Source organism: Python bivittatus, unplaced genomic scaffold (assembly GCF_059951505.1).
Source record: "Python bivittatus isolate LINGU-HERP-01145 unplaced genomic scaffold, Pbiv_v1 ctg000980_np1212, whole genome shotgun sequence".
NCBI lineage: Eukaryota > Metazoa > Chordata > Lepidosauria > Squamata > Pythonidae > Python > Python bivittatus.
In genome coordinates, this window is record NW_028277125.1 from 60,907,148 (window position 1) to 60,929,172 (window position 22,025).

The window sequence follows — 22,025 nt, forward strand, 5'->3', positions numbered from 1 at the left end:
GGTAAATATCATGAAGATCAAGATCTTCGTGATAAACTACCAACATTTTTCCCTTGTTAAAATCTTTTAAACATACATTAGATAAATTCATTTATACCGTCATCCCTAACCTACCACTGGAACCACTGTACTTTTATTTCTTCTTTCTTCCTTTTTTAGTTTCAAAATCATGTTTTTATTCATTTCTTTTAAATTTGCATGTATCTGTATGCCCCTTACGTATGACAATTTACATGGCTTACATCCATACACTCTCAATCCCAAAAACTCCAATAACATCATTTGGCTATGTATACTACTACCACCGCCCCTGGTTGTCTTTGATAAGAGGATATTCCCTGCTTGAAAGAATCATTGGAAAAGTACCATCTTCATAGCTTTCTGGAATGACAACAGGAAAGGGGCCATCCTAATTTCAGGGGGCAGGGTATTCCAGAGCAGGAGAACTACAACTGAGAAGGTCTACTTATGATTGCTGGATTTCCTAACATCTTTGGAAAGGAGGATTCTGTAGCATGATCTCTGTACCCATAGATATTGTGTGGACAGATTTTACATGAACTAGATGGTCCTGTAGGAACAGATGGCCTTCCTGGATTATTTTCAATAATCAGTGAAAAAGCAGCTGTTAGTATTTGTTAGACTATATTCCTCAAAAGCTTGTTTAATTAAGGTCAAATCTTGTGAAGTATCAAGAACTCAGAAAACATTTTGTGGATACAGTATGATTTATTTAAATATTTTGTATCAGTCACCATTAATTTAATTTTGCAATATTCTGGTAAGTATACTGAAAGCCTGAATTTATAATGCTTTCAGAACTTATATATATAAATAAAATTTATATATATAATTTTTATTGAGAATTGTTTACAGAATTAAAAACTACAGAAACATAAAGAATTAGAAAAAAGAAAAAGATATGAAAAGATAGAGAAAAGCAGTAAAAGTCGAGAAGAAAAAGAAAAGAAAAAATCTAAAGAAATGACTTCTGATCTTCTTTACAGCAAAAATAATTATTACCTTTTCCTCCCAAATTATATATCATGGTTCCCTTCTTCCCATAAACAACCCTTTTTAATCAGTAAATCCCGAAATCATTGGTTCACTTTTGTCCATTTTCAGCAAAAAGTTCATAAAGGGTTTCCAGGCTTTTATAAAAGTAATTGTTCCTTCACTAATCAAACAAGTGAATTTGGCTGTTTCAGCACGTTCTGCCATCTTCACAATCTACTCTAACGTGGGTATTTCTATATTTTTCCATCTTTGTGGATATAATAGCTTCATTGCAATTACCATATATAAAATCAATCGTCCATAAATCTTTTCAAGTTGACTATAAGTCCTAGTAAAAAAGTTCTGGTTTCAACTGAAAGTTCAATATATTTGTGACCGATATTTTTTTCACTTTTTCGTAAGTCCACCATGCATGGTAAAATGTCCCCTCATGCTTTTCACATTTCCAGCATCAGTCAGAAGTCCCTTTATATGTACTTACTATACTATACACTATCTCTGGTGATAAATACCAATGATACATTATTTTATAGAAATTATCTTTTAAATTGTAAGACAATGTAAATTTCAATCCTTTAGCCACATTCTTTCCCATTGATCGAATTGTACATTGTAACCAAAATTCTTAGCTCATTTTATCATGCACTCTTTAATTTGTTCTTCCATTTCAAATCTCAGTAGTTTATACATTTTAGAAATAATATGATCATCATTTGTACATAATTCTCTTTCAAGTTCTGTTACATATTGTTCTATACCTGGTGACTTTCTGTCCATATTAAACCTCTCCGTTAATTGTTCATATGAAAACCATTGAAAAGTAAATCCTTCCACAGTCAGTTGTTCTCTTGATTTCATCTTAAGTTCAAAACTGATTTTATATTCTTTGTAAGAATGGCTTCTTTATTAACTTCCAATGAAAATATGTGCTGAGTTCCACTAGTTTCATGAAAACATCTTTTGTCTTTTCTATAAAGCCTAGCTGTGCATTTCCTGTTTGCCATGACACTGAAGAACGATGCAGATTAGTACTCAGCTATGTTCTTGAAGTAAGTTATGTAATAGAGAATCATGTTTGTTCAACAGTTTTTTAATGTGTACCTGTTAATAGAATATTGAAAAGTATTTTTCTTTAAAAAAAATAGGGCTTAAAATCAGTTGACACTAGCATCAAGAAAGAAAGTGATCTACCTGCAGCAGACCCCAATATACCTATCCCTTTAAAATATGAAGATGAATCATCAACTGTTGGTCCTGAGTGTCTTGAAAAACAGATGGCCTTGTTTTTAGGCAAGAGTAAGTTTGGATTGTTGCATCCTAAATGGCTTTTCATAGATGGTAAACCTCTTTGTCAAGAAAGTCTTTAATGCTAAACATTGCTTTCTTTTTAAAGTGATTACGTTACTTTGAATTATTTGTAAAACTTTGCTCTTTGCTATTTTATTGTATTTGTCTATATTTAATGTATTTATTATGAGACCTCTGAACACTCAGTTACTGTTTAACTGATGTTAGGTGGTCATAGGTATATTAGTTGTTGAGGTAAATTTTAAGTAAGTAGCTTTTCATAATTCAGTTTGTAGATACAGCATTGTTTTGATCCGATATGTTTATTGATGAAAGGTTCTCCATATCTTCATATATTTATCTTCTAAAATTCATGGCACATATTCAAGATTGTTTTATAGAGATGTAAAACTGACCAAAAGCTAAAGCTGAATAAGGAATGTTATCCTGTAATTAAATTTCAGAATGTAAACCTTTTAACTTTTTATGTTGAGGTTGCTGATCATTATTTCATTTTTAATTCTAGTGGGGTCATTTCAGGAAGTTAAACGTTCTAGTCAGTCAGGAATGATCCCTGGATCCTGGCAATATAAAATGAAACTTCAGCTGATTTTAAAATCTTCAAAGGCTTACTATGTTCTTTCCGATGCTGCTGTGAGTCTTCAGAAATATGGGAGAGCATTACGGTACATAAGATTAGCTTTACAGTGTCATGGTAAGTTGGACTATTTTTATTATATTTTTCTAGACATATAATTTTTTTTTATATCCACTTAAGCACTCATGATTTCTTTATATCTGGGAATTTTAAACTGGCTGCTTCAAATACAAGTTATTTTTCTTCTTTAGAGTATGGTTAAATTAATTATTTCTAATATCTCTGGACATGGTCAGTCACAAGCCAACCACTTATCAGCAGGCAGATTGGTGAGGTTTCTTCCTGCCCCCCATCCTCAGCCTCCTAGGATGCTCAGAACCACCCCAGTTTACCTTTCAATGAAGGGGGGGAGGAGCAGGGTAGTAAAGCATTAAGTTATAACCCTGACACCATTTTTATTATCTAAAAATGTCTAAGGAAATTGTGTGGAGGCCAGGGGTTCCTCATTCCATAAAGATGATGCTAGCAGTTTGCTTTACAGCATGCTGTCTTCTGATTTACGTTTTTTTAAATCAAATCATAACAAAATCAAGAGAAGCAAGATGATGGGCAGCTTACTGGTATCTACCATCTCTTTTACCCTGAATATAAATGTAGATCTAGGCAATTATATTTAGTATTAGCAAAAGACTGGTAAACACAACTCTTCTTAGCACTTGTAATTTATATAAGCAAGTTTGATGTTAGAAGCTAGATAAATGGATTTTTATTCCTTGAAGCTGCCAGAAGAGGCTAGATTGGTAAATTCTTCATACTGTAGCTTCCTAATAAAAAGATATTCTAAGTTCCAGTTCACCAATATCCTTTCTGATTTTTTCCCAATTAGATGCATATTGCTGCCTCTTCATGAACATCCTTTCTGAAGTACTCCTGTTTCTTTGTCAGAGTTTAACTCTTTGTGGTGATATTCAATTAATGCTGGCCCAGAATGCAAACAATAGAGCTGCATATCTTGAAGAATATAACTTTCAAACAAAAGAAGATCAGGAAATACTGCATAGCCTTCATCGAGAGTCCAGCTGTCAAGGTAATCACAACTGCTGTCTTTGTGTAACAATGTGTCAAACAGCTCTCCAAATCAAAATAATTAATAAAAAAACCACGCTCTTTTCAGCAGCAATATATTACCCTTTGAGTCATCTTGGCAGTAAAATCTCTGGATCCAATTAAACAAATGAGCAGTAGCTGTGCATTTTATCATGTGATATAAGGGCTTTTTATTTAATATATTTTTCTTTAAACAATTTATTGGACAAAAGCATTGTTTTTTGTTTGTTTTTGCTTGACCTCTAGCCAGTGTCATTATGAGGGACATGCATGCTCCCTGTAATTGCCAGAATAGTTTGACTACAGGTAGTCCTTGTTTAGTGACCGTTTGCACTTATGATGGTAATGAAAAAGTAACTTTATGACTAATCCTCACATTTACGACCTTTGCAGGACTGTAAAGTGAAGGAAAGCTGAAGTAAGATCATAAGGGTAATCCGCATTTAGCAACCACTTCATTTAGTGACTGTACACAGTTACAACAGTGATGAAAAAGTAACTTTATGACCAATCCTCACATTTACAACCTTCACAGGTCTGTAAAGGAAAGGAAAGCTGAAGTAAAATCATAAGCACAATTACAGTTTCACTTAACAACTGAGTTACTAGTCCCAGTTGTGGTCACTAAATGAGGACTACCTAAACACTCAACAGATGTAGAGCACATAATAGTAATCCAAATAGAATGTAATGATGATGTATAAATGATGCTAGTTTAAACTTTTCTAGTGCAGTTGGTGTTCGTCTTAGCTATTTAAACAAACTTCTGACTGCCAATGAAATCTGGATGTCCAGGTTCTGATCTGTATTCCAACTGATCAGTAGCATATCTTAATTAACCTTTCATTTGTTTGCCCATATCAAATTCATAACGGATAGTAGACATTGATTTAGAACTTGAGTTTCTATATTTTGCTTCCTTGGGTCTAAATGGAAAGAAGAGAAAGAGTTGGATACAACTACACAGCTTCCAAGAACTGAAGCCACCTTAAAACTTGGTTGCTAGGTGCAACATAAGGATATCTGTTGACAATACTGAAAGTTACTGAGAGGTTCAGCAAAACCTAGAGGGACATACTCCCAATATTAGTTTGCAGTGTATGTTGGCCACTGAGTTGGTCAAAGACTCCATTGCATATCAGATTGGAATGGGTCTAAACAATGAACTTTAGCCAGAAATATCTAGAGCTGAATGCCATTGTATACTTTTGTCTCCTTGCTCAAGAATGAAATACTGGCCTCAGTACATAACAGCTTTTACAAACACTGATAATGTTTTTCATATAAAAGTGATGTTGAATTTATAACTAATAGCTGATTCCAGAATCCATCTTAAATAGTTCTCCAACAGCTTTTTATGTACTTCCTTGTGTGTGTGTGTGCGCGCGCGTATGTGTGTTTAATTTAGAAATAGCTATATAGGAAGCATTTGGCAATTTATTATGTTAATTTTTTCTTGTAGTATTTTCTTGGGCTACTGACTGGTCTACCGATTTGGAATGCCAACTTTCAGTCAGCTGCAAATGTTATGAGGCAGCTCATGAAATTTTGCTTTTTAGTAATTTAAAAGAGCAGAATCCAGAGCAATATACACAAGTGGTGAAGAGAATGGGCAATATTCAAAATGAAATTGGAGTATTTTATATGAACCAAGCTGCTGCTTTACAAAGCGAAAGAGTAGGCAAGTATATTTATATACATGTGTGTATTTTTTTTTTTTTTAATCCGTACTCAATCGTTACCAATTCTGCAGCGACTGCCTGGACGAGTCCCTGCAGTTTTCAAGACAAGGTGTTTCGGAAGTGGTTTGCCATTGCCTCCTTCCTAGAGCAGAGCCCAGCTGGCAAGCGCAGTAGGCGGGGTTTCCATTGCTTCGTGCCTTTTTCAGGCGTGCGCGGCTTCTGCGTTACTGGCAACTTGGTCCTGTCTCCCATGCAAGCGCTGCCAGCATTTTCCTCCCACCGGGGCGAGAGTACCCATTTATCTACTCATGTAAGTTTTAGAGCTGCTGGGTTGGCAGGAGCTGGGGAGGAAGCAGGAGCTCACTCTGCTGTGCGGAGCTGGGCTCGAACCACTGAAGTGTCAACCATTTCTGGCCGGCAACTTTCAGCATCATTAAGCCTCTGCGCCATCGCATCCCCCCTGTGTGTATTTTAGGCATGTGTATATGTATATATTCTATTGGTATTTTAAGCATGGATCTACAATTATCAGAAAAGAATCCTAAAAGTAGAAGATAATTTGTTCATTGTCGATTGTATAGTATACAACATAATTGAGAAACTGCTATACATAGTCCAGTTGATTAAGTATAATTGTAAGCATTATGAAGTCACGTCCATAAAAAGTGGGTGATACAGAGTTTGCCAATTATAGAAAAATAACTAAGAATAAGCTATAGGACTTGATGTTCCTTTGCCTGGTATTTCTTTGAAATGCCAAGCTGATTTCTCATCTTGGTTGTTCAATTTTTAGCAATAATATTAATATATTATTTAATAATTTATAGAGATTTCACATTTGAGAGGAAAGAACATATAGAGTTAGAGGCCTGTACAATAACCTAACCATAGTTAAAGGAACAGTCTGTGTAGCAAACTTTGGACTGATATCTGTCTTCAATCCAGCTACTAACTCCTCATTAGTAGCAGAAAACAAAAACAAATTTCCTAACCTTTTACAATTTAATACAGTATTCATTGCTACTATTTTTTCCCTCAGGAAGAGGACCAAAAGTTTATTCTTTCACAATCTGGGACAATATTTAAAAGAGTCAATAAAATATTATTGCTTGTAATTGCAAGAAATTAAGTAATTCTCAGATAAAGAATCCAATTACTTTTGTTATATGCTTTCTTAGTTACTCTTACAAAATTATACACAGGATTGAGAAAGAAAAGCTGATCCAAATGTAAATATGTCATTTCCTACTTAGGGTATAACCCAGATTTTCCTCCTTAATTTTCTGTGGAATTTTCCACTAAATTCTTTACTCTGTTCCCTGTGGAGTTACTCACAAACTACATGAAGATAGAATTCATACAGGTTTCTGACAAAATAGATTACAGGTAGTCCTCGACTTACTATCATTTGTTTAGTGACTGTTCAAAGTTATGATGGTGCTGAAAAGAGTGACTTATGACTGGTCCTCGCACTTACAACCATCCACCGTTCCTTGCACATATGATCATCACAGTGTCCCCATGGTCACATGATCAAAATTGGGGCACTTGGCAACTGGCATGTATTTATGATGGTTGCAGCATCCTGGGGTCACATGATCACCATTTGCGACCTTCCCAGCCAGTTTCTGACAAGCAAAATCAGTGGGTAACTGCATGATTCATTTAACAACTTCATGATTTGCTTAACGACTGCAAAAAATGTTGTAAAATCAGGTGCAGTCACGTGATGCCTTGCTTAATGACCACACTGCTTAATGATAAATTTTCTGGTTCCTACTGTGGTCGTAAGTCGAGGACTACCTGTAACTGCTTCGCTGGAATGATAATGCAGAAATATAGGGACTGTTTTTCCTATTCATGATTGCCCAGCAAGAAGATGCTCTGTACTGTTTTCTCAGGACCCTGACCCAGGTTGTTTATGGTAGGACTTTACCTATCCCTAAACCACACCACTTCTTGTAAGTTGCCTGACACAGATAATGATTCCAGCCTTTTTTCTCCCAGGTTGCTGCTCCTGCTAGCTTGTTTTGTTTTTTGTTTTTGTTTTTAATTCTAGTTTCTGAGTAGATTATTCTTCTCATCCTGTTGGTGAACTCATTTCGAGTTCAGTTCTTCATTAGCTCTTTACACAACCATTTATTTCAGGTTTTCAATTGCATAAATTTGCACTTTAGAATAGTGTGCAAAACAGTTTGGTAGTATCCAAAACAAAATCTGTCCCTCCTTTGTTAAAAATAGTATTGTTGCTTCTGAACAGAAATTTCCATAACCTGGAAGGGAAAAAATTCTTATTGTTTAATAGCCATTAACCATATAAATATCAAGCAGAGTTCCATTGCTTACATTACATCTGTTGTGGCCTACACTGTTTATTTATAAAACTTATATGGCTGCCTATCTTATGCAGAATAATCCTAGATTTTGTTGCTTTTTTCATTGTTTGTAAGAACACTTACAACTCAATACCGTACAGTAAAACCTTGGATTGCGAATAACTTGATCTGCGAGTGTTCCGCAAGATGAGCAAATATTTCTAATAAATTTTAACTTGATAAACAAGCGATGTCTTGTAGAACGTGACGCCGAACGTCACATGATCACAACTGAGCCAATGGTTCTTCTCTCTCTCGCTGCGGGATTGTGGGTGATCATCTTCCATGCTAGTGATAGTGAAAGTCATCCTACACAATAACCCTCCTCTCTCTTGTCTCCCTCACACCAGCCACGAAGGTTTTCAAAGGTAAGTGCAGGTTAATTTGTTTTATTTTTCTTTATATTTTGTATTTTCTTTATTATTTTGTATTATATTACAGTATTGTAATCATTTTTATATGAATATTTTTGGGTTGTGGAACGAATCATCTGACTTTCCATTGTTTCTTATGGGGAAATTTGCTTTGATGTACAAGTGCCTTGGATTACAAGCATGTTTCTGGAATGAATTATATTCGCAAACCAAGGTTTTACTGTATATAGAAAAGGTAGAGTAGAACTCGTACCTGTGATCTGATAAATGATTTATCTTTGAATATTTTTTAATCAGACCAAAATTTAAGATTTCTATGATGGTCTTTTTAAAAACAAAATCTAGATACATTTGAGTAATCATGTACATGAGATTGTTAACATGAAAACATTGTAATTAATAAAATATGCTTTTTGAAGAATCTTCTGTCTTAGAAGTAATTTTCCCTGTGAAGTCTAAGAATTTGGATTTAGATCCTTACTATTTATGACTTTCTCATAGTGCTGGTAGCCATCATGGAGCCAATATGTTCATGAAGAAAACAATTTGGAAACAGTTTTTTTTTTTTAAGTATTCATTTACTTGTTTTTGTACTGCCATGCTGCTGACTCCTGACAGTTTCCAACCTGTCTCTTGGAAAAACAAACAAAAACATTTGAAATGTTGTTTATGCACTTGAAGTAAAAATATTTCTTACTTAATTTTCCAGAATGTTGTTCAGATGCTTACTCCATAGGGTTTTTGATATTTCTGATCTCTGAATGAAACAGGCCCCTTCTCTTTTATTCTGTTGTAGAGAGCAAAATGGTATCTTCAGCAGAACAGCAACTTTGGAAGAAAAGTTTCTCTTTTTTTGAAAAAGGGATTCAAAACTTTGAATCTATTGATGATTCAACCAATGCTGCTCTTCTCTTGTGTAACATGGGAAGATTGATGCGGATTTGCGCACATGCTCACTGTGCCCTGGGTGAAGACTTCAAAAGAGAATTTTCTCCTGAGGAGGCCCTTTATTATAATAAGGTAAGATTAGGCCTAAACATTTAAGCTGATTGCATGTGAGGGATTGTAGTTGGGGTTGCTGTCTGTGTTTGGGAAAAGTAGCTGCAGCCAGGCAGAAACACTTCTCGCCCCATTTCCCTCATTTCCCTAACTCAAACTTTACTCACAAGCATCCAAGCCAGCATTTCAGCTGCCTGTGATAATTGAGCCACACCCTGGTGTTTTCAAGGATGTGCCAACATCCAGAGGCAGCCTCACCCCACCCAGGCTCTTAGCTTACAAAAATAAATGCTAAGACAGAGTGGGGAAGGTGTATGTAGGAGGAAAGGTGATGAGCAAACAGCATACAGATGGGGAAGTGGAGGCCATGTCTGAAGATTGGCAGCTATTACAAGCAGGCAAGAGGACTATCATTCAACTGCCAGGACCACAAGCTATGGTGAGCAGCATATCCTGGTGGGAATCCTGCCTGGAGCTTTAAGTTTTGCTGGGAGCTCAGTAGCAATTAGAAGAGGAACCACCACACTGAAGCAACACTTTATCCCAACTAGTGTAAGAACGTTTGGAAAAAGACAAAGGTTGTATGCCACTTTATAGACTTTATAGATTTTTGCTTGAACTAAGTATTAAGGGACTGAGTATTAAAGACATATTTACATGGCAACATCACCTCGCAAGTCCTAGATGGGTGAAGAGCAATAGTCTGTTGTTGGAAAAGGTGTGTGCTGCAATAAAGCATTTTGTACAGATTTGCTACGCTGAGGTATGTTCAGTCCTTGGAAAACAAAGAACCCTCAGATTGCATTACTTCAGTTGAAAGATAGATTTGTACAGTAATTTTATTATCATGGCATATGCTAAATTTTCAGGTATGGTATGACACTATTAGTATGATTCTCATGTACTTTTAAAGTGAATATTTACTATGTTTCATCTTTGATATAGGCAAAAAATCCATATTTGTATCTAATTTTTATATTGGCAATATTGTTGCAAGTCATTCTTTCAAACATGCAACTCCCAAACATTTTTAACAGGTTTTTAATAAAATATGGATTGGCAGCTTTTATTGTTCTCGATTCAGATTGTTTTTCCACTGCCTTATTTATATAAGTAACTATTCACATCATAGGGCTAATAATAAGAACACTGTAACATTAGGTGAATATGTTGTAGAAGTCCAAATAACTCCTTACTTTGTTGTTTTCCACACTCTTGCCTCAGTATAGAGAACAATCACAGGGGAACTATAACGTATAGTTCTTTAAAAGTGTGAACAAACATTTTGGGTATGAGACTCTGATTTGTGAACGTAAAAGGATTATGCTTTGGATACATAAGTATTTACACTGAATCAATTCATTGATTAACATTTGAAAAGTCAGTAAATTGTGAAAATATTTTCAGCCAGGCATAAATAGAGAGACTTAAAAGCTATAGTAACATTCCCCAACTTGGGACCCTCAGAAGTATTCAGATACAATCCCAGATTCCCAATCAGTAAGCCCAAAGACTAGGAATTCTATAGTCCTGTATATCTGGAGAGTTCCAGATCAGGAATGTCTGGACTACAGTAATCTTAATGTAACATTGTATTTATGCCCAGTGTTAAAAACCAGCCAGTACAATTGACTGCCTATTGTGAGACTTATCAGAAATATTACTACTATTATTTGCTATAAATATGTAAATATTTCATTTTGTGCCATAATTATTAAATCTTGTAGGCTGTTGATTATTATCTGAAGGCCTTAAGATCATTGAGCAAAAGAGAAGTCCATCCAGCTGTCTGGGATTCTGTCAACTGGGAACTGTCCACTACGTATTTTACCATGGCAACTCTGCTGCAAGATTATGCACCGTTATCTAGGAAAGCTCAAGAACAGGTAGCAGATTTGAACCGATTATTGGAAATCAACTGTTGCTCTACTGATGGGGAAATAATTTAGAGTTTATATGTGGTTTGTCAAATGCCACATTAATATGTTTGTTTGTTACTGAATTGCTATGTTTCTTTTCTGTAAGCTGCTATCAAGTAGTTTTACAGAACTAAAACTAAAATTTAAAATAACTAAATTAATTATATATAACTATAATTAAAAATGTATTATAAAGCCATACACACCTAAAAAGAACCAAAAACCTGGTAAAGTGATGCATCTTGATGAAATAGAATTATTGATAATTTCTGACACACCTCCAAAGACAGAGATTCCATGCAAGGTTGCAATAAATAAGGTTATGCTCAGTTAACTGGTCCTTAGGAATGCCCATTGATAGGATTATAAACAGGGTTCTTCTCAAAGAGCTCTGTGATTGGATTGGTACATTTCGGACAAGTTTTCCACCAGATGGCTGGCCCCTTATCATTTAAGACAGGAATGCACAATCTGAGGTCCTTCTCAAAGCCTCAGGAGTGGCCCTCAGAGCCCTTTCAATAATTTTTGCTGAATTGTAATGTTTAAATATGATAAAAAGGGAGACATTATTAAATATATGGCGAGTATTCACTTTAACTGCATTCAGTTAATGTAATTTAATTGTAATTAAGTATACTTCTAAATTAAATCAGATCAAATTTAGTTTTTGTCCTGGGTCCACTTATTAATTTATCCTGGCTCTAGCTGCTTTTTAGAGTGTAGAAGGAGTGGAACCATCATATTGTCATGCCATTCACCTCATATCATGGTTAGCTGTGGAAAGCTAGAAAGAAATTCAGGGAAATCAGTATGATTGTCACTTTGTGTCTGACACATGTCATTCTTGTGGGATTACCAAAGCAGTTTCAGTGGTGAACCTAGGCCTGAAAATCGATTTCATATCATATCCGTGGGGGACAAATATGATGATATGATCACTATCAAGGCTTATAGCACTTTATTATTTTGGAGTAGTTATATAGCAGACAGGAGTACAGAGAGGTTATAAGTTGAACTGATTTTAATATAAATTTTGAAAGTTTTTCTTTTGTGTATTTTAGATAGAAAAAGAAGTTAGCGAGTCAATGATGAAATCTTTGAAATACTGTGATGTCGAGATAGTGACTACAAGGCAACCTCTTTGCCAGTACCGAGCAGCCACAATTCACCACAGGTTGGCTTCCATGTATCACAGCTGTTTGAGAAATCAGGTACTTGCTCCAAAATCATATGGTAACATGGTCTTTCTGTGATGGTACATACTTATGTGTATGTTGATAAAATGCCATAATATAAAATACTGATTGCTGTTCTCTTGAACTGACTTGAAAAAATATATTATTGATGAAGGTTGGTGATGAACATCAGCGTAAACAGCACAGGATACTGGTTGATCTTCATTACAGTAAAGCTGTGAAGTTTTTTCAGCTCTTGAAGGATGCACCATGTGAACTTCTCCGTGTCCAACTGGAAAGAGTGGCATTTGCTGAATTTCAGATGGCAAGTAAGTTAATTAAGTAAATTAAGGCATTTCCTTAATTTAGAGTACAAATCCTATTTTAAATAGATAATTCTGTTATCTATTTAACAGAATAATTTCCTGAGAACCCATTGGTTATGGCTTTGAACAAAATGTTTATGTGTTCAAAAAGAAAATCTGTAGATTCCCATTTTGAGGCAGTGTACTATGTAATTATGAAGTATTTATGTTGCTAACGTTTCTGATTCTGTTAGGTCAGAATAGCAGCACTGGAAAACTAAAGACTTTGTCTGGGGCCTTGGATATAATGATTCAGAGTCGGTCTGTTTTTCAATCTATCAGGAAAGAGCTTGGTGCTGAATGTGAACAGGTAACTATTATTTTTCTTTTTTTATAATAATTTTTATTAGAGTTTTCAAATACAAGGATAAAAGGCTAATACAAATTAAAATTATAAATAGTAAAAAAAGAAAAAAGAAAAAAGAGAAGTGCAAAGAGACAGAGAAAAGAAGAAAAGAAGATATATAAAAGATGACTCCTCCCTACCTCCAGACAAGTATAAATAGCTTCAGTAATATAACACCTTCTCTAGTATTTCATAAAAGAATTCTCTTCTTCCCATATCTCATCTCTTATCAATAATCAAATTGTAAAAATTCATCTTTCAATCCTAATCAGGAAAAGTCCATTTAGGGCTACCAGAGATAACAACATATGTATTTTAACCTCAAAGAAATCCATTTTATACTACAGTTTATACTTTTTCTAAAAAGTAAGGCAAAAGAAACCTCTCCCCACTTATACGCAAATCCTAAAAACCTCGTCCTTCAGTCCTGGTCAAAAAGAAATCCCATTTGTAACTACTAGAAATCGCAACTTATATTTTAACCATAATCAAATAGATTCATTTTATAAACCTTCTTTTTACTTGTAAAAAGTTTAATCTTTAATCCTAACAAATAATGTCCCACACATTGATTCCTTATAATTTTCTCTTTGTCTTTTTTCAAGAACAGCCTCAATAGTTTGTCTCTTCTCAGGAACAGCTTCATTAGTTTAACACATCCCTTTTGTAAATCCATAATAAAAAGGCTTTCCAAATCACTCTTCTGGTTTATTATTTGTACGTCCCCTTTCATCATGTAAATCCATTTTAGCATCATTTTCCATTTTCAGATCCACAACATTTTTTTCCAAATAACTTTTATAATCCAGCATTTTTAAAAACTCCAAATCCACATACAAATCAGCCTCAGTCTGTTCCTCTAATGAAATCTGATGTTCTTCTATATCCTCTATTAAAGTGTCAGACAGTCTTTTCAGAAACTTCTAGGTACATTGCTCCCAAACCACCTTAAACTCTTCTATAGTTATATAGTATTGCTCTATTGTATTAAAGAGTCTCTTCCCCTTTAAATGTAATTGGTTGTTCTCTATGGTTCCCTCAGTCGTCCCCTTATCATCTGTTTATTTTCCAGACAAGAAAACTTACCCATGTGAGGATTTCTTACAATTAATTTCAAAATCTTCATTTTTTTTTTTGTAATTTTTAAACACCCCACAGGACATATTCTTTCAAGTCCCTCTAGCCCCTTAACTTTTCAAACCCTTTTACTGTTCAGAAAGTAAATCTTTTCTTTTTAATCCTTAGACTTATATGTAGTTCCTTTCATCCAAGGTAGAAGGACATTCTCCCGATGCAATAAAACTTGTCCTTCAGAAGGTTCTTAACTTCTAAATAATCTATAAAAAGCAAGTTCCTAAAGTAATTAAGAGAGGAAGAAGGCGGACCCAGCATCCCTTTGAAAGGCGCTGAACTGCGGCTTGTGCAGAATGTTTTTCCCTCAGCTCCCAGAACTCTCAAACCTGCTGGAGATCGCTATTTTGCGATCTCTCTGCAGGGAGCTTCTGTATGGAGCAAACTTGTGGATGATCCTTGACCTCTCCTTTATCTGGAGAGGAGTTCCAAGGAGCTGATCCCTTCACCGGCTCCTCTTTTTGCTGTGGTCATCAGCTCCACAAAAGCAGAGCCGTCTTCAGACCGCCATTGCTGTCCCCAAAGCCTCAGGCAACTATTGTTTTTCAATTAACCATAGTTCTTGCATGTTATGTTCAGATTTGCTTGCATATTAAGTTGCATGTTATGTTCAGATCTCACATATCAAAGTTCAGATTTGGTATAAAAAGATGTTTGGATAGACAGGTTCAATTTTGTGACTTCACTTTAACTGCTTTTTAAAAAACCATAAAATTCTGACTGTAGAAGAACACCTAATGAAATTCTGAAGGCATATTTAGACATTACAGTAATTCCATACACATCTTTTCTGTTTAGAAATGTGCTGATGACTCAAACAATGCTGAGAGAGTTCCTGTTGAAGACCCATCTACTAACCTTAATAAGGAAGAAGTATTAAAGCTCCTTGATATATTTGAATCTCGATTGTCTTTTCTTCTTCTTCAGTTCATCAAGTTGCTTTCATCAACCAAAAAGAAAGTTAGGTAAGTGCCAGTATATTGTGTTACTTCCGTTTAACTTTTTTGCAAACCATTAATAAATTTCTTTTTAAATAGATCATGCTTTGAATCATAAGGCTGGGTATCAGTACTCTAAAAAAGAAAGAATAGAAACCCTAGAATAGTTTTACAAACTCTGCAGAGTTACCTACTGCTATTGAATGTGTGTTCTGTATATGTTTTCATATTTTAGGATGCACAAACTGTTGGGTAAACTGTTCATTTTAGAGCTTCATTTTAATTTACTCCATGTTCTTATCTAATGTGAGCCCCATTATGTGAGGTGGTGCTTGTTTATCTGTCTTTCGTGGTGCCATATATCTTCTATTGGGCATAGAGGATTTAAATGGGAACTGAAGATGCAGGAAGAAAGGTATTACCTTTGTTTCAGGTACCTATATGTATCAGGCAAATTCTGATTACTTTCATTTCATATATGCTAAATTCATATATATTTGTCATATACACTGCTAACAAATAAAGGGAATAAATTACATGCTTTTGTTGTGAGGTATGCTGAATGTTAGACCTATTACATCAAGGCATGAAAGTTTCTGATTTTCAGAATTAAGATCTTATTAGTTTGATCCAATCAAATAGGGCAAAAAAAAAAGCTTTCAATGTTTGTACAAGAGAAAAGGGAAAAGGAGATCATCTGCCATCTTCTTGCTAGGAAAAAGTCAGTAAACAATTTAAAACTAGCAGTGTTAGCATTCCAGGAGAAAAAGATCCATGGGGAAAAGGAGATGGATATATGGCAGGTTAAAATTATAACAGAAGGTTTACAGGAATTATATTAGAATTTCTAAGTCTCCACAAGATGGCAATATAAATACAGAACATTAAGAATATAATTCCTATTTCAAAATTAACTCATTTGTTATATAACCTGTTGACACCAATAATTGGTCTAATCCTACAGTACTCTATAAGAGTAGTACTTTATAGTACATGGGCATAGCTTTAGAAGTTTGAGATTTTAATTTAGGGTGGATGGAGGGAACTAAAATCAGTATTTCCTTCAAATAGTATGATATATATCACTAGCTGTATTATATTTTGCTCTTTCAAAAATGAATTCAGGAGGACCATACAGGTAGTACTCATTTAGAAATTGCCTCATTTAGCAACCATTCACATTTACAACAGTGATGAAAAAGTAATTTTACGACCCATCCTCGCAGTTACGACCTTTGCAGGTCTCTAAAGCAAAGAGAAGCTGTAGTAAGATCATAAGCACAGTTGTGGTTTCACTTAGCAACCTCTTTGCTTAATGACCAAGTTGCCCATCTCAGTTATGGTCTCTAAACGAGGATCGCCTGTACTTTCATGATAGTTCTGGACTCTGGTTATAGCAGATAATACAATACTTCTATGTGCCAGCAATGAAGAACCATTGTTCTGGTAGTTCAGGATTGCCAGTGGTTCTGTGGTTTGGGACTTGGTATCTAACTCACGTTTTAGTTTTGTGAAATTATAATCAGCATATAGTATTGTATCACAGTTTTAGGGAGACAGGTTGTGTGAATATTTGACCAGTTTTCATCTGCATTTGTATAATTTGATAACTTGCAGGTGAATCTGTCAACAGAATCCATTTAGAATACTTTACATGCTGTGACATCTGTATGAACTCATTCAAACATTCAAGTCACAATGTGATGACTTCATTATGAGCCTCTATAGAAAATAGATAAAGGGCAAAAGGCACATTTTTAGAATTTCTTTTGACTTTAAGTTAAACTTGCTATTAAGAGATAAGCTAACCTTAAGCTGCCTAGTGAGGCATCTTCCATACTTTTGAGTTCAATACTCTGTACAGAAAGATCAGAAGTGCTCCTTGAATTGTGTGTACACCTCTCTGCTAAACTTCATACTTGGAAAGTTTCAAAGCTTTCACTATGTGAGTGTATTTGAAATTTTAAAATGGAGCAAATTCACAGGGAAGTAATTTCTTAATTTGATGCATTTCCTCTTTGATTAAAATGGAATGTAAGAGGCTTCCTTCTTGGAAACCTGTAGGCAGTATTGTATTAAGAGGTTATATATACCTCATCAATAAAATTGCAGTGCATGAACCATGCAGCTGTTAGTATGTGTCTCTCAATATATTTAGCTATAGAATCCATTTTAAATTGCTAATTAGAGAAACAATTCTGGATATTATTGGAACTGTAATTGTCTAACTGGTAAATATAATAAATTAAGCTGTTGATTCTGTTGCCAAGTGTTAGGACTTTAATTGCTTCTTGCTATTTTGAGTGAAAATATTTGCAGTGAACTGACAGAGCTTTCTGCATACATATAAGCAACAAATCTGAAAATGCTAGCTTTGCACATTCACTTTTGGGCTTTTAAAAACTATTTTATGAATATGGTGAACTTATAGTAACGAAAGTAGCAAACTTGAATTTATTTTACACCCTTTGGGGAAGTAGCACTGTGTCATGTTTAATGTAGAAATAGAGACAGGCCCATATAGTGGACCACTATGGTAACAATGCAAAACACATTTTCAAGAAAAGAACTGGTTTCATATCTGTAATTGCAGTTCTTTTAAATATCTGTGAATACATACACATAGGTTATGTACCTGTGCAGAGCCCTATTTGGAACATTCTAGAGCTTGCAGAGTTGTTTGGTGGAACCATAACTAGTCATGGCTGTCAACAAAACTGTTCATTTCCTAAGACCAAAACAGTGAATCTGAGGAAATACTGGTATCACTTGAAATCAAGCAGGCTGGAGGGCCAGTTGTGAGAATTTATAAATGACCACTCAATAGAACTGCAGTTGCTGGTTTATAACTAGTTCTTCAACATGGTGAGTAGCAAGCCTCTTAACTAGAAAAGTGCCTGGTTGTCATAATCTGAGAAAAGAGAGATGGCTCTTCCAAAAATTTTATCTCTCTGGAAGTGGAGGTCCAATCTGTGCCGGAGTAAGGTGGAGCTCCCATGTCCACTAGGCTTAGCCCCAGTGGGGAAATACCCTGGAGTAGTCTTGTAGAATAATCATAGATCAGAAGGACACATACTTGTTTTATCAATTCAAAGCAAGGCTTTATGAGTAATGCTGTAGAGAAATGCTGTGGAGAGGATGGGCCTTGGAAGGCAGGAATAAACATTGGCCATGAAAAAACAAGTGAACAACAGACATCCAAAGAATTAAGCAGTGGTTTCCATGGTGTTGAGAAAAATGGGAGACAGTATAATGTATTGATTCAACTGGAAGATAGACTTTCAATACCTCAAGAGTGTAACTTGCATATGACATGTCCAATTTTCTGTTCTTGTCCCTGAGCACAGAATGTTGTTGATGGTGGTGATATAATTGTGTTAGGTGATAGATGCTGGATATAAAAATCCTCTTTATAAGGATTCTTGATGTGGTGAAAAGTCAATGATATAAAATCTGACTTGGCCCAAAAGTCTCTTTTGATTGTCACAAGATTGAAAAAACTGGAATTAGGACTGACAAAGCAGCAGCTAACTGGTGTATTGGGCCCTCTATTATCTGAGAATATCTGTGCTATTCTGTAATTTGTTTGGTGTAAGAACAAGGACTTTCTGAAGGAAAGCTGGGAGCCTTCAACCAGAAAATGGATGACAATATTGAAAAAACATGTTGAATAGACTGAGGAAATATTAGAGGCATAATCATCAAGTTCAAAGAGATTACAGAAATTCTGTTAGAGGATGAATAGGGATGGTCCTGTGGCTTAAGGGGTATGGTAAAAATCTGTGAACAAGCAGCCCAAGCAGTCTCGGCATATACTAGCCTGACTGAGGTGAAGACTAAGATCTTTGGTCAAGCGGCCATTGTGGGATGAAACTCACTTGTGAAAACTACCTTGCAGAAATGTTTTGGAGAAGAGAGTGATGTTTTCAAAAGTTGCTAAAAGGTCAGTCTGAGGCAAAATTAGGCAGTGGAATTTGTGGAGTACAGAGTGAAAGGGCAGTATGTGTAATGTCTGACTTGCACATCATGGATTATTCAGAAGTATCAGGTCACCGACTGGACTGTGATAAGTTTGGTACTAAAAGGACCCATGATCTGCCCTAAAAGTGTTGAACTTATCAAAATCAGAATTGTCTTTCAAAAGCAAAGTGACCCCTATGATCTTGATGATCTTGAAATGGTTGAAGGTCTCAGTTTTGATTATATCTATAAATATAAATAAGAAAGTGGTTTAGAATAGGTCTCAAGGGGGGGTCTGTACCAAATCTCTCGTCGGATTTCTGGCTATCCTAGCACTTCTGCAGTCATGTACTCGTGATCTGGGTGCTTGGCAACTGGTTTGCACTTACAACCAGTTGCAGTGCTCTGCAATCACGTGATTGCCATTTGCAACTTTCCCTGCCGGCTTCCCCAGAAAGCCAATGGGGAAGCTGGCAAGGAAGGTCGCAATTTGCTGGGGTACATCTCTCCTACCCATGCTTTTGTCTAGCCCCTCTGTGCTTGCGCTGCGCCAGCCTCTCGCACCCCCTCATGCACCCTCCCTGACCCAAAACCATTGACCCCCTCACTCCTTCCCCACCCAGCAGCAGCCACTTATCTGCTTGTGGGCCTGGGACTTGCAACTTCCTGCTGGCTTCCCCACTGACTTTGATTGTAGGAAGCTGGCAGGAAGTTGCCTCACCTAATGACCATGGGATTTGGTTAAAAACAGCAACCAGGACTGCAGGGATTGTCATCACTAAATGATGCGGTCACACTTCACAATCACATCACTTAGTGATGAAAATTCCAGTCCGAATTCCCATCGTAAGTCAAGGACTACCCGTAGTACAAATTTGCGACTCCTTCAACAGCAGGACCAATGTAATGGATCTGAAGAAAATTATTGGAGAGAAGAACTCAAGGCTGCTGGAGCCAGAGTTGGGGATGCAAGAGAGCATTTATCCCTCTTTCTTTTTGTCCTAGTTGGAACTGAATGGGACAGTTCTCTTAGCAGGCTTTAATTCCTTAATAGGAATTTCCTTGATGCCTATAATAGTGCAGCAAAGACCTGAAGATCCTCTGCAATGTAGAAATTGAAATCCATTTTCAAAAAAATGAAGGAACCAGTTTGGGGGACCTGGTAGATTTGGAGGAAGAAAAACTAGCTCCCAAATGAGAACAGTTATGATTAGTCTCTTTGGTAAATAACTAACAGTACTTACAAAGTGCTTACTAAGGTGCAAAGAAAAAGTTTATGCTGATCTGAAGGGGAAGTTTGCTACTGTAACATTGGTGTTTGTGAATGGGGCCGTAAAGCCAGGGCTGGATGCTTACATGAGAAGTTGTGCTGATGAATACTTTTATGGAGTTCTGAAGAACTGAGATAAGATTAAAGAGAATAAAAAAGAAAAAATGAAATTTTATAGAGCAAAAAGGAAAATCAATTTGAGGATGAGACTAATATGCTAACAGTGGTGGTAAAAAGCAAAGCAAATGGATTTGGTAGGAACTGTGCCTAGCTGCATGGTACACAAATATGGGGAGGACTCCTGCCAAACAGTTAATTCTACACAGGTGAGTAACCATGTGTGTGCATGAAGAAGACCACAGTGAAGAACTGGAATGAATATAGTTCTTTCCGACAGTACTAGGGATCATAAGAAAGGTGGAGATGTTGCAAACTTTTAAGAGGCCCTGATGAAAACTTACAGAATGGGATAACATAGTTTACTCCAGTTAGGAGAAAGGAATGAATTTTAGTTTTTCTGCCTTCTCAGAAAGATAAGAGGGTAATTTCTCCGTTTTCACACAGGGTAAACTGATTTCTATCTGCTTTCTTATGAAAAAGGGTGGGGAAGGAATATGCAAAAAGGCCTCTTCAGTTAACATTATAAATGGTTGCATTCTGAAGGAATACAAGTTTTTGATCCAATAAACTGCCGCCACAAGGAAGCTTTCAAACCCCTTGAAAAACTGTTCTTAAGGATTTGGGGAACTTCTGGAAGCACTATGCGACTCAAAAGCCTGCAGCGGGGAAGAAATTGGTGTAAATTAGGGAACCTTCCCTCTTGAACAAATGAAAATGTTTTTTGTTCCTATTGATGTGCTGTAGTGAAGACAGTATTTTTTAGAGTTCATTATGTATTTGGATAACCTGTGTTCCACTTTTCTCCAGCAGTAAAGATGAAGAAAATCTTAAGGTGAATAAGTATGCTTACTCACTTCTCTTGCGGTCAGCAGCAAACAAAAACCTAACTTTGCTGGAAAGAACAGAAGTTATTTTAAACATACTGGAACAGCTGACTCAGGACAGTGAAAGAAATAATCTGGGAATTCAGTGATCCACCTTAATGCTGGCATACTGCATTGTGGTAAATCAGTGCCTTGTTCAAAATGGAATGTGTGTTTCTGTCCAATATGGACGGCTTGATTTTATTTATGTTGTTGCATATTTAAGATTGTACAGCTGGAAAAATAAACCTTGATCACTATTCTTTGAATGCCGTTAAAGTTTTCTTTGTCCATACATTTCAAGTGGTAAAATGAAATGTACAATTACTTGAACTGTAACGTGCTATAATGTTGCAAATAATCTATTACAGTAGAACAGAACTCAACTGTTTTTAAACATCTTTTATGCAAAATCTCCTTTGAAAGGTATCTGCCACTGCTGATAAATAAAATCACCTGATTTTATATACATATACAGACATTGTTGCTGCACCCATAC

At 35.8% G+C, this 22,025-nt stretch overlaps 1 protein-coding gene across 3 annotated transcripts in view; it reads left to right on the forward strand.

Annotated features, from left to right (window-relative positions):
• The window catches only part of EDRF1 (erythroid differentiation regulatory factor 1), a 38,643-nt gene extending 16,857 nt beyond the window's left edge, over window positions 1-21,786 (forward strand). For 2 of the 3 annotated variants that reach the window (XM_088132225.1, XM_088132227.1), the window contains 13 exons: window positions 1,995-2,066; window positions 2,163-2,313; window positions 2,831-3,019; window positions 3,789-3,989; window positions 5,472-5,690; window positions 8,417-8,434; window positions 9,237-9,460; window positions 11,167-11,325; window positions 12,420-12,569; window positions 12,709-12,862; window positions 13,093-13,208; window positions 15,174-15,340; window positions 21,471-21,786. In XM_088132225.1, coding sequence (XP_087988351.1) covers window positions 1,995-2,066; window positions 2,163-2,313; window positions 2,831-3,019; window positions 3,789-3,989; window positions 5,472-5,690; window positions 8,417-8,434; window positions 9,237-9,460; window positions 11,167-11,325; window positions 12,420-12,569; window positions 12,709-12,862; window positions 13,093-13,208; window positions 15,174-15,340; window positions 21,471-21,636 — 1,986 coding nt within the window. In that variant the 3' untranslated portion in view covers window positions 21,637-21,786. The remainder of the gene's footprint in view (window positions 1-1,994; window positions 2,067-2,162; window positions 2,314-2,830; window positions 3,020-3,788; window positions 3,990-5,471; window positions 5,691-8,416; window positions 8,435-9,236; window positions 9,461-11,166; window positions 11,326-12,419; window positions 12,570-12,708; window positions 12,863-13,092; window positions 13,209-15,173; window positions 15,341-21,470) is intronic. The other variant, XM_088132226.1, reaches the window with a different exon arrangement.
• The last annotated feature ends 239 nt before the right edge of the window (window positions 21,787-22,025 follow it).